The sequence below is a fragment of the Pezoporus wallicus genome, unplaced genomic scaffold, assembly GCF_028554395.1.
Source record: "Pezoporus wallicus isolate ANWC-B61680 ecotype Strahan unplaced genomic scaffold, APGP_CSIRO_Pwel_v1 contig_3058, whole genome shotgun sequence".
NCBI classification, from domain to species: Eukaryota; Metazoa; Chordata; class Aves; order Psittaciformes; family Psittacidae; genus Pezoporus; species Pezoporus wallicus.
Window position 1 is genome coordinate 5,004,725 of NW_026641153.1, and position 12,308 is coordinate 5,017,032.

Genomic DNA, 12,308 nt, shown 5'->3' on the forward strand with positions numbered 1-12,308 from the left:
TTGGAACAACCTGCCTAAGCTCTAACCTCTCTCACCACACAGCCTCAATGCAAAGCATTTGGTCTGCTGGGAGGTGATGGACACATGTCTTTCACCTAGCATAAATGAGTGAGACCTCCTGCATGGCTGATGAGGGACATAGTGCTACTCATTCCTATGAAGTATAAAGTTACTCATGAGTTTTGAAGATTATCTGAGGAGAAAAGGCTTTTTGGCACTGCTCATATAAAAATACTTAAATACCTGGGCACAGAAAGCTCCCCTTGGTCTGGTTTGTTGAGGTTGCATCTCATTGTCACAACAGTTGCACGGCCATTTTCACATGAGGTTGTCACTGTTGAAGACCTAATGTCAAACAAGAGGAGAAATGTAATTGTCCTGGGTTCAGCAGTAGCAGTCATGTTTCTCCTTGGCAGCTGGTGCAGTGCAGTGTTTTGACTTTCGGCCTGGGAACAGAACTGATAGCGATGTTTTGGTTTGGCCAAGGACTTTGTGAGCCTCATGCTCTGCCAGGGAGGAGGGGAAGCTGGGAGGAAGCAGAGACAGGACACCTGACCCAAACTGACCAAAGAGGTATTCCATACCACAGCACGTCATGCCCAGGATGTAACTGGGAGTTAGCCGGAAGGGCTGAGAGACTGCAGGGTTGGAGGAGGTATCGGTCGGGCTGAGGGGGGGCAAGTTATCGGTCAGCTGGTGGTGAGGTGTTGTATTCTCTTCCCTTGTTATTTCCTTTATCATTATTATCACTGGTGGTAGCAGTAGTGATTTGTGTTATACCTTAGTTACTAAACTGTTCTTATCTCAACCCATGGGAGTTGCATTCTTTTCGAGTCTCCTCTCCATCCCTCCGGGAGTAGGGGGAGGGAAAGAAGGGGGGGAGTGAGTGAACGAGTTACCTGACTGGGTTTAAACCACGACAGTTCTTTTTGGCGCCCAACGTGGGGCACGAAGGGTTGAGATAACAACAGATCTGACCGGATTAATAGTCATTCGTCACAATGCTGATTTATTGGCTCTTAGAGTTGTTCTTCTTGATCTCACAGCTTCAGACAGTTTTAACTTACTTAGAGCCGGTATTGCTGTGTTAGTGTTTATCAAGTGTGGGGCCTGGGCTAAGGTTCTTGTCTCACTGTGCTTTATGGCAATGGCTTGTAATACGGGTGGGCTCCAGCAGCAGGGCGGGACGGACGTGGCCGTGGACTTGTACCTGGCCGTCCGGCTGCTCTTCACCGTCCTGGCCCTCGCCCTCGCCTCCATCTTCGTGAGGCTGCGGGGAGCCGAGGGGGAGCGGCCCCGGGAGCCGGCGGCAGCCGAAGTGGCCTGGGAGAGCGGCCCCGGGGACCAAGCGGCGGCGGGAGCGGGGCCGGAGGCCGCGAGGGGACGGCTGCCGGTGGAGGAGGTCGGGGCGGTCGAGGAGAGGAAGGAGGCGGCTGCCGAGCAGGGGTAGAAGGCGGCGGAGGAGCCCAGCCCCGCGGAAGAGCCGAGCCCCGCGACGGCCGAGAGCATCCCCCGGAAGCCGCCTGCCGAGCCCCAGGAGGGTGCAGGAGACCACGCAGCGTTTCCCAGCAAGGCAGAGGAGGAAGAGCTGGACTCAGGAAAAGAGAAGCTGGCGGTGGGAGAGCCGGCAAGCACAGCAGCTACACCAGCCCCAGTGACAAGCACAGCAGCATCAACTGAGAGTTCTGAAGGTTTTGAATGACCTTTGTGTATCCTTGGGACCTGCCTGCTGATTGTGATGGGGATCAGCATGTTGGCACACACACAGACTGTGTTCTACCCACAACCATTTTGTCTGATCTCAAAAGTTAAGCAGAGTCAGGTTTGGGTCTTGTCTGGGGTTAGGCGACAATGTAGGGGGACCAAGAGTTTTTCTCCAAGGCTGGACAGTCATGAGTGGCAGGGTGTGTGGGACAGTATGGGCAAGTATCTAGTCCACTGGGCCCTTCCAGTGCTTTGGAAGCATTGGAGATGGAAGGCAGCTGTATGGAGTCCCCAGCAGCAAGCTGCAGAAACTGCTAAAGGGGACAGTGAATTATTTTGAGCCTGGTGGGCCCATGGCACTTCAGGCCATCAGAGCAGAGATGCAACACAGAGATGGACTCATGATCGAGGGGTGGACTTAGCAATGGACACTATTGCCCAGGTTATTCATGAGTGTGAACACTGCACACAGTCTCTCCTGCTCTGGAAGACTGTTACAAGAGATGGAGCCTGGCATCATGGACCAGATGGACGCAGCAGCTTTACAGCTACTGGTCCATGCACTTAGATAAGAGTGATGGTATATTGAAAATGTGGGATCTGAGCATGACGTGAATGGTATGGAATAAGGGGTGGATAATGTCCTGGGTTCAGCAGTAGCAGTCATGTTTCTCCTTCTTGGTAGCTGGTGCAGTGCAGTGTTTTGACTTTCGGCCTGGGAACAGAACTGATAGCGATGTTTTGGTTTGGCCAAGGACTTTGTGAGCCTCATGCTCTGCCAGGGAGGAGGGGAAGCCGGGAGGAAGCAGAGACAGGACACCTGACCCAAACTGACCAAAGAGGTATTCCATACCACAGCACATCATGCCCAGGAGGTAACTGGGAGTTAGCCGGAAGGGCTGAGAGACTGCAGGGTTGGAGGAGGTATCGGTCGGGCTGAGGGGGGCAAGTTATCGGTCAGCTGGTGGTGAGGTGTTGTATTCTCTTCCCTTGTTATTTCCTTTATCATTATTATCATTGGTGGTAGCAGTAGTGATTTGTGTTATACCTTAGTTACTAAACTGTTCTCATCTCAACCCATGGGAGTTGCATTCTTTTCGATTCTCCTCTCCATCCCTCCGGGAGTAGGGGGAGGGAAAGAAGGGGGGGAGTGAGTGAATGAGTTACCTGACTGGGTTTAAACCACGACAGTAATGCATTTCCACTATAGTAAATACCTCTTTCATAGGTCTCTGTCCATTCATATAACCGAAACTAAAGAAATACTGTTTAGCACAGTACTTTTGCCTTTGTCAGCTAGAAGTTAAAAAAAGGAATAACAAAGGAGCAGGATAGGTTTCACCAACTCATTTAAATCTCAGAGTGCTCTCAGTACTCAGGGAACAGCTCTGTTCCAATAGCTAGTTTGAATTCTGCTGAGCCAAGGAACAAATCTGCCCACAAAACAGAGTACAATGATTAAAAAGGAGAATCACAAGTGCAATAGTTGGTGTGTTATTCTGCTGGAGAGCTCATGATGGCTCTTTCCTTACCAGTGATCTGAAAACCACTCTGTCCTGAAACAGCACAAGGCAAACGGGATTCAAAAAAAAGACCTTATTCCAACATGATAGACATTGTAAGCTAAGTTCATAATATACACAAAGTAGGGTTACTGGTGTGTGGTTTAGTTTGCAGAATCAGGCACATAATTTAAGTATCTGTATATGTGTATTTATATGTATATACATATGTATGAAGTGTTTCTATCCAAAGTACTATAGCCAATTAATATCTACCACTAAAGCCAACTAAATCTAGAGGGAGAATCAGTAGAACAAATATAGGTATATGCCTCAAGATAACCTGAATAGCCCCATGGGCTCCAGAATCCAAGTTTCGAAATACATTTCACATGAAGACACCAGCATGTAGACATCTTAACTGAAGTAATCTTTCATTTCTTACCCAAGCTGAGGTATTCTTTTTATGAAGAATAGGAAAAGCACACTAGTAACTGTGCAGGTTTTAAACCTTGTTTAGCTCATTTTTGTAATATCAAAGTAAATACAAAAGAATGTGAAAGAAAATATGCAACACGAAGTGAACCTATCAAAGCCACATATGATAAGTTACAGAAAGGAACATGACACTGGAAGTGGCACCCGGATCAACCAAAGCTCTCGTAACACTACAGATTTAAGTGTAATTTAGATTTGAGTAAAGAGCGTTTCCTGATTTCATAAGATGTTCTTCAACATGCCAATCGGTATCAGCCCGATACTGATTAAAGTGATAAAGATTAAAGGTGGATTAAAGATCTCCCCTCAGTTTCCTTTAAACAACTGAAGATATTTGAAAGATATAAACAGCATTTTTTACCTACTTGTAAAAGAAATGCACATCAGGTATTTTGCTTGGAGAGGGAGGAAATATATCTGTCTTGATGCTGATATTTTCCAGCGTTGTTTCAACAGTAGCTCCTGAAGTTTGAGAAGGGGAAAACCAAACCAAAACAAAAAGAACAACCTAAGAATAGATTCCTGTGGGTTTCACATAGAATATTTTCTCAGTCTAAAAGGTTTGGGTCTCAATAGCATTAATGATGTTCTATGCTTTCTCTATTTGAATTAAACTTTGCAGTTTGTCTCATACATTCTGATTTCCTTATATAGACATAATAAAAGAAGAATAAAACTATACTGGTGTAAAAAAAGTTTTATTCTTTTGTATGAGTTTAAACTTATTATGGAATATTACAGAATCAAAGTAATTTATGTTGGGAAAGGATGTAACACCCTGAGCAATCTGCAGTATTATGGGAGAAAAACTGAATGATGCAATGACAAGGTTCAGAAAGATGATGGAGTCATAGCCAAGCCCTGGTGGCACTTTTTGGAATGAACAGGCTGGTGTGTGGGACAGCACATGTTACACAGATCTGCATGGATTTTGGAGAAGAGCTGAAAAAGAGGAAAATTCAAGTAACAAAAGTTCTTAGAGATCCCTCCAACTCCATGAACCAAAGAAGACAGAAAATACTGGAGGTGTACTGCAACATTTCAGAAGAGGGAACTGTATAAATGGGACAGGATGCACCCTTCTAGTGAGGTGAAAAATTCCTAGAATGACAAGAATAAGAGGTAGCAACCAAAAAGTAGTCAGAAGAGGGAAAAAACTGAAGCAAAGAAGTTTTCTGCTTGATCTTGCAACATTTCAGAGAGCCTAGTTGAATTCTTAGGACTTCAACTTGACTTTGGCATTAATTTGAAAGGACAATTCACACATCTGGAAAATCTATGTCTGGTTATAAACCTTTTAGGTGAACATAGTATATATATAACAAAGGTGACACTTTGCAGTAGACAGTAGTACCTGCAGTAGGACAAGTCAGGGATTTTGAAAGCACATAGATTGTGATAAGGAGGGCTTGTAGGTGAGAAAAGCCTATAGGGCATCACATCAACAGACAGAACAAAATGACCTGTATTGCAGCAACCATCAGGAGCATGTGCAGAAAGATTTCAGGTTATTGTGGAGAGACCTCTGCTCTGAAAACATACACTGATGTCAGCAAGGATTATGATTTCCTCCCATCAAAGGCATTACATCAAACTTAAATTTGGATTGCAAGACAATAGACAGAGATTAGTTACTCACTAGACTGAAAGATGATAGCTCCCAGGGACCTTATTATATTCAACAAAAGCAATGAGAGTATATTCCCATCCAATATACAGTAATGTAGAAATGGCGTTTCAAAGTGCAGCTTCTCAAAAATAAGAACACTAGAAGCAAAATCAAGTGTGGGGGAAAAAAAAATGTCATTCTTCAGAGGATATTAATGATATAGGTAAGAAGCCACAATGACTCTCTCAAGAATGACGATAGCTTTGACTGAGAGTCCACCTTGAATCAGAACAGCGGTAGAAGAGCAATTCAAATAAAAACACTGGCACAAGCTTAATGGAGGGGGAATAGAGAATCAAATAAAATCTAAAGTTATGAGTGACAGAAAAATGATAATGGATGCTAAAGACTTTGGGGAAAAGCCTGTGCTTGGCAGCATTAGAAAAATTATAAGTTTGGAGCTTTTTTACAAATACTAGAAATAAAAGTACATCTGATGGATAGAAAAGGCAAATTTCAACCTTTTTAAACTGCAGCAACTGTGATAAAGAAAAGGCAGCTTTTCTCTGTATTAGGAAAAAAATAGGACTATCTCCTTGCTTTCCAAGACAATGACTGAACATCTTATTCCCTCAGCAGCAGGAGAGGATATGGCATCTACTTGGTATGTATGCTTACGAACCACCAAACCCATACCTAAAAAATGACCTTTGATAGAGCTTTTAATGATAGTGAAATGTCAGAAGACAGATGGAGAGGGGATATGGTGAGCCAAATTACAATGTGGCTAACATGATGAGGCAAATTAATGGTAACGGTAAGTGGGCTTCAGTTAATGATAGATACATAATGGGTGACAGTCAGCATGAATTTATGAAGAACAGCTCTTGGGCAAATCTGATTGCATTCCTTGGGTGCTGATGAATTTGGCTGCTAAAGAAAACTATGTAAATTTATCAAGTATTTCACTAATTACCACATGAGTTTCTAATTAAAAAGTTAGCAGTGTAATGTCAATTAAAAGCACACTTGGTTATTTAACTAATTATAAAATTATCTGGCCATAGGAAATTGTCATCAAACACAGTGTGTCTCCAGGCTTCTCTAGGCATTGATACTGGAGTCTCAAAATGTAAGATTATCATCACGGATCTGCAAGTAACTATATAATCGCAGTTGGTAAAGTGTGTAGATGAGACAAAGAATAAGGAGAACAGGAACAAAATACAAAGCAACTTGGTTCACTTGATAAGATGATCCTAATCCAACCAAACGTATTTCAGGACAGCAACGGATGAAGGCCAGTCCTAAGGAAGACAGATTTTCCCTTGGAAACTGTAACTGAAGAAAGATCTAGAGTAGACACCAGAGCCAAGAAGCCACCATGAAATCCCATGACTCTGGAGATGCTACCCCTGCATGTAAATACAAATATAGAAGTGATTTTTACTACCATTATAGTGAATTAAAGACTGGAATACTATTCTATTTTATGCTCATGCTTCATTAAAATATAACAGCAAGTTACAGAAGCTCCAGAAAGAGCCCCCAAAATTACTCAGATGCTTGAGAGGAATACATGATAGCAAGAGACATAGAAGAACTTGGTCTACTTAGTTTATCAGAAGAGCAGACTGGGGAGGGTGTGATGATTCTAGTACACAAAATTTTTCCCTAAGTAGGAAAATGTGGGTGTGAAATGGAGAAAGAATAACAAGAAGGAAGAGATGAAAACTGAAGCCAGGCAAATTCAAACAAGAAACAAGTCCACTGTAAAACAAAATACAGAGATGGTGTTTGACAAGTGGAAAAGAATACCAATGACTGTGGCAAAGCTTTGCTATCTGGCAGACTTAAAATGCTCTTCCAAAGACGTGCTTTTGTCAAACATGAGTTTCTGGGATCAGTGCCAGGGAGAAAGTACAAACACTCAGTGCCTGTAATGGATAGGTGAGCAGACTAAATGACTTAATTGTCTAATCTGGCCTCAGACTCTGGGAACTTGTGAGCTGGAGCAATGCAAGACTTAATGATGTGCATGGCCCCATGCTGCCCTAAGCCCCCTCCCTCTTTGCTAATTATGTTCCAGCACCAGCTTCTTCTGGAATTGCCTGAGTGGGGTCTTGGCACAGGCAGAAATGCTTGGTCTTATGTGGTTACCACTGTGATTGATCCTGCCCTGCATGAGGTGGGTAGGAAACATGAAAGAAAACCAGTACCTTTTAATTACATTCTCCAGATTTTTGTTCTGGTATTCTATGCACTGTGGGACCCACCAGACCAAACACAGGGAAGAGTGAGTAATACAGGCATGGAAAACAAAGAATGGGGCAGCCCTTACTCCTCTCCTTCAGCCACCAGCTGAACTGAAGCAGCAGCAAAATGCAATCCAAAAGTTCAGATCCAATTGAGGAGCAAAGTGGGACTGAATCCTGGGCTGCCCCTTCACTTTTCCCCTAAGGTAATGCAGCACTACTGAGCCGAGAAGGATTTACACTGCAGCCCTAAATACATGCATGCACATCCATGATTAACAATGAGTAGAACATAAACCATGTACCTAAGAACTGGTCAGCAAGGCTGTTGGACTGCAGAGCCAGGGCTGTTCGGAAACCCTTGCTGTCCGATGGGATGATGGTGGACTGACAGACAAAAGCTCCCACAAAATTGGAAAAGTCTTCTGATTCTGCAACCATGTCCTTCAGAGTAACGTCTGTGATATTGTCAGTGCAAATAGCTGTCTTCTTCCCCTGCGGAAAAAATGGGGGAGCTGTTGGTTGTTGGTAAGACATGAAAAAGTTTGGGAGAGACTGCAAACTTCCTGACTGCAAACTGTATGAGCTTCATTCCTGCACCTTAGGAACAACTTGATGTTTCTAACATGAGAGGGAAAAATTGCAATAATAAATTGTGCCATTGTGAAAGCTCTGATTAATGCCTTGTACAGACTCAGAAACACGGTGTCACCTCAGGTATGTGTCTTATCAGAAACCTCTGCTATGAAGCACTCTTTGTTTATCTTGACAGCATGGTGTTTATTTGCAGAGCATAATAAAATGGCTTGCAAAGGAAAACCATATTTCCCTTGCCTTTAAATAACACACTGTAGAACACCTCTTTATTTGGGTTTTAATCCAGATGAAATAGTTTCAAAGCACAAATGTGTGAAATCCCTAAGCAGATATATAGCCTTCAAGGCTGCATTATTGTCACATGTCAAGACCAGTGCCACAATCTTGAAGCAAGAGCAATGAAAGACAAATCACTAGATTAAGTTCTCCTGACAAAATGCAAAGGACTCACGGCCTCATATCATCGGTAGTACTGTAGAACCATCGTAGCAGTTTGGGAAAATGAAGACCAGATCCACAGAGTAGTAAGCATATCTGTACTTTCGTGGATCTAGTTGTCAGCATCTCTAACCCAGGTAGCACTTAAACACACATTTAAGACTAAAAGCATTCAGAACACTGTAAAGAAATGTGACTACTCATTTGCCTCAACTCAGGCAAGTCTTTTGGTACATGGGAAAGAGACTTCAGAACTTTACAGGGCTGAACATTAATGTAAACTACATGCACTGGCCTCCATGGGACAACACATACAACTGTACTGCTTCGAAACCTCAATTTATGTTTGTGACAATGTGCTCTGGTACAGTCCAAGCCCCAGACAGAAAAATCTTGACTCTGGGGCAGAAACTGTTTGCGCTCATGGACTAAACACATTTTTCCAGCATTTTGCAAGACTGTAATCAAAGTCAGCAATGGGCATCTCGGCCACTGGAAGAGAACAGTGGTGACCAGGGGCTCCTCTAACAGAAGCATCTTCAGCCAAGTCACAAGGGAAACATATGGAAAGAAGTTGGAAACTGAGAGATTCAGACTCTTCACTTGAGTTGTTGGTGGTAGTACAAAAAGCTCAGGGTTGTGACCCAAGTGACTTAATAGCACAAGAACTAAGAAAAGGTAGGGATGTGACAGGGTTTTTCTTTCTGTTCTGGAAAATCACTTGGCTGCACAAAAGTCCTCTTGCCCTGCCAAGCAAGATCCAGAGGGAAGTGTCTGCACAGTGTTGGTGACAGCTCAGCCATAGGGGAGTTCTTGTCCTGTCGCAATGTGATCCAACAGAGCATCAGCATAGGCAGCAAACTGGTTAACCCTCAACACCAGCTTAGCTCACCTCATTCCCACACAGGCTGATGTTAAAGAAGTGGAAGAACTTGGTCCCTCGGGAGGTGAAGCTGGGTCCGCTCATCAACGAGCCCACCTGGCTGAGGTTGCTGAAGTTGTAATTCAGGCTCTGATTATCCTTGATGTATGACACTAGGCAGTCGCTGAAGCAGGCAGAGTGGTCCTTCAGAAAAGGAGAAGCATTCATTAAAAAGCAGTTATGGACCAGCAGCAAAGCATTCACTTGCGAGTTAAAGCAAGCAGGGGCAGACAGGACTGCTTTCCTTGTTAAGGATGGAGGGGAACTTCATCCTGTTCCTGTAATTCCCCTTTCCCTTGAGAGAATTCCCATTCCTGTTTCAGTCCCTTGCAATGATATCTCAGGACTAAGCCTGTTCTTTCTGCTTTCCACTGCCTTAACCAAGAAAATGCAGAGTTTCTTGCTTTTTCTTGTTGTGCACACTTTTAGACTCCAAATGTCCCAGCTTAAAGCCCTGTAGATAGAACAGGACACAGCCTCAGTTACACTTGCATCTTGAAAAGAAAACACAAGAAATAGATCAAGAAACAGGGACAGAATATGAACCTAGCTGAAGATAGGCAGAATACAAACAAATTGAAGCAGTTATTCAAGTCTCTGTGCAGCTTCTTGCCAAAGGATGCTGCTCACAATAAATGTTTACCTAGACTTAAAGGCAATTTCATATATGAAGAACATGTTAAAGGTTTCTAAAGGCATAGAAAAATCATCCAGCTGAGGAAGTTCCTTTAGTTTAAAACAGCGGGAATCTGGGACAGTTTTGGGTGGAAGTAATGTATGTTTGCCCTGTTCTTACACTGTCCCCAGTACAGCTTCTTAAAATGAGAGGTTTTGAGGCGATGTAGTCATTTTATCTTCTTATTGCATATTTAGAAGCAGAAATTAGACTAAAGACATATTTGGAAGAGTGGGATCATTGCTTATAATTATACTCCAATGCTCGCAAGGCACATACCTGCAGCAAAGCACTAAAACTGGCTCTTTGGGTGTTATATCCCAATAAACCCTGCCTGTCCATCACTCAGAGACACCTGGTTTCCATACCTTGGTGCTCTTGCTGCCAGGCCCACATGGGATGCAGGCCTCCCTGCCGTAGACCTGGTGGATGGACAGGAAGGTGTTGGCCGGACACTCCTTGCACTGGCTGGTCTCCTTCTCGATGTAGTGTCCCGGCGGGCAGGGCACACAGGATGAACCAGACTGCTCAGAGCCCAGCGCACAGGCCCGGCAAGAGGAGGCGACTCCATCCACTGCATTGGTCACTGTGATGGAGTAGATCTTTGCCATGTCATTGATGAACTGTCTGCTCTGGAACAAGAGCCAAGGAGACCAGACTGGTGTCATCATGCCATTGCATTTGGACGCTAGCCACAGCTCTGCGCACCAGCACATCAATTCGGGGATTGACCTAAGCATACATCTGTCTTTCAACATGGATGGTGTATCCATAGCTGCCTCCCAAGGGCAGCCACTTGTCCCTTACAAGAAGCCTGTGAGCTTCAATGGAGGGCAAAAGCTCTGGCAGTGAATGTCCAAGGAAAGCTGTGCTGTAAAAGCCCTGTACATAAAGAAGCACTTACATCTTGGCCCTCGTTTATTCTCTGAAAGGCCCAGGTGAACGTGAAGGAAGCATTTTTGGAGATGATGTGAGTGTAGGATTGTTTCTCTTTACTTCTTTCCCATGATTCCACCACATTGGTATTTTTTCGATTAATATCCTATAAAATGGACATACATTTAAACCAAAAAAAAAGTGTGGTCATACAACAATAAACACCAGTGGTTTATAACATAGAGATTAATATATATCTAAAGGACTTTACAATTACATTTAACATTTAATAAAGGAGAGAAAACATGTTTATTCTGTTTTCCACCACTGCTGATTTTTCAATTGAGAATGGTTGTCTTTTCCAAAAGATGCTGCACTTCACACTACAGTCAAGTTCAAAATCCTATAGCAGGTTATAAATGCTAAGAGGACAGATTCAGCACAGTGGTTCTTTCAGATTTGAAATTCTATTTCTGTATAAAAGTTGTGGGTACCAGAGCACAGACAGGGAAGGCCAAAATTCAAAGAAAAAATGTAGTTTCTGCTGTCTTCTGATACGCACTTTGTTGGTATCTCCCGGCAAACAAAACTGAAGGCAGTAAGACAGTGTCAAAATTTACACAAGAGAAACCTGTTCAATCTATGTTTGTATTTCTTCATCAGCGGTAAATGTTCCAGTGAAAGATGTTTTTCCTTTAAAAGAGATTCCTTTACTTTAGCAGTAAAGGCTACCTCATTTCCTCAATTCTCTTTAAGTTAATAACAGATTCCTTTGAAGTACCACTCCATACAAAAAAGGACCAGCTTCTTTTTGCAATGGAAGGGGCAGGAGAGCCACTGCTGATCCAGTTACCATCCTCAGCTGTTGGACTTTCAATTAGCAGATGAGGAAAGTAAAAACAATGGCACTTTGCCTGTCTGATACCTGAAGTCATTCCCAGGATCAAGTTTAAATATCCAAATTATCTGTTTTGCATCCCTCTGCCCCTTATCTTGACTTGCAACTCTATTACCAGAGCTATTTTGACTGCACAAGAGACACTGAGAATTCTTTCAGTTGGTTTAAAAGAGGAAAATTTGGCTCTTTGGTGTCCAATTATTTCTTTTAAGATAAACAGATAACCAGGAATGGTTCACAATTCACATGGTGGAGGAATTTACTGGATCACTCATTAAATCCTTCCTGCAAGGGCACTACAGATGTTAAATTAATGTCATGCTTTATCTTAAT

The 12,308-nt window shown here is 43.2% G+C and overlaps 1 protein-coding gene across 1 annotated transcript in view; it reads right to left on the reverse strand.

Moving 5' to 3' along the window:
- Positions 1-12,308, reverse strand: part of ELAPOR2 (endosome-lysosome associated apoptosis and autophagy regulator family member 2) — a 103,509-nt gene that overhangs the window by 10,466 nt on the left and 80,735 nt on the right. The window contains exons 13-18 of the mRNA XM_057422458.1: positions 11,106-11,243; positions 10,570-10,833; positions 9,496-9,669; positions 7,874-8,063; positions 4,070-4,166; positions 244-345 (exon numbers count right to left, since the gene is read on the reverse strand). Coding sequence (XP_057278441.1) covers positions 244-345; positions 4,070-4,166; positions 7,874-8,063; positions 9,496-9,669; positions 10,570-10,833; positions 11,106-11,243 — 965 coding nt within the window. The remainder of the gene's footprint in view (positions 1-243; positions 346-4,069; positions 4,167-7,873; positions 8,064-9,495; positions 9,670-10,569; positions 10,834-11,105; positions 11,244-12,308) is intronic.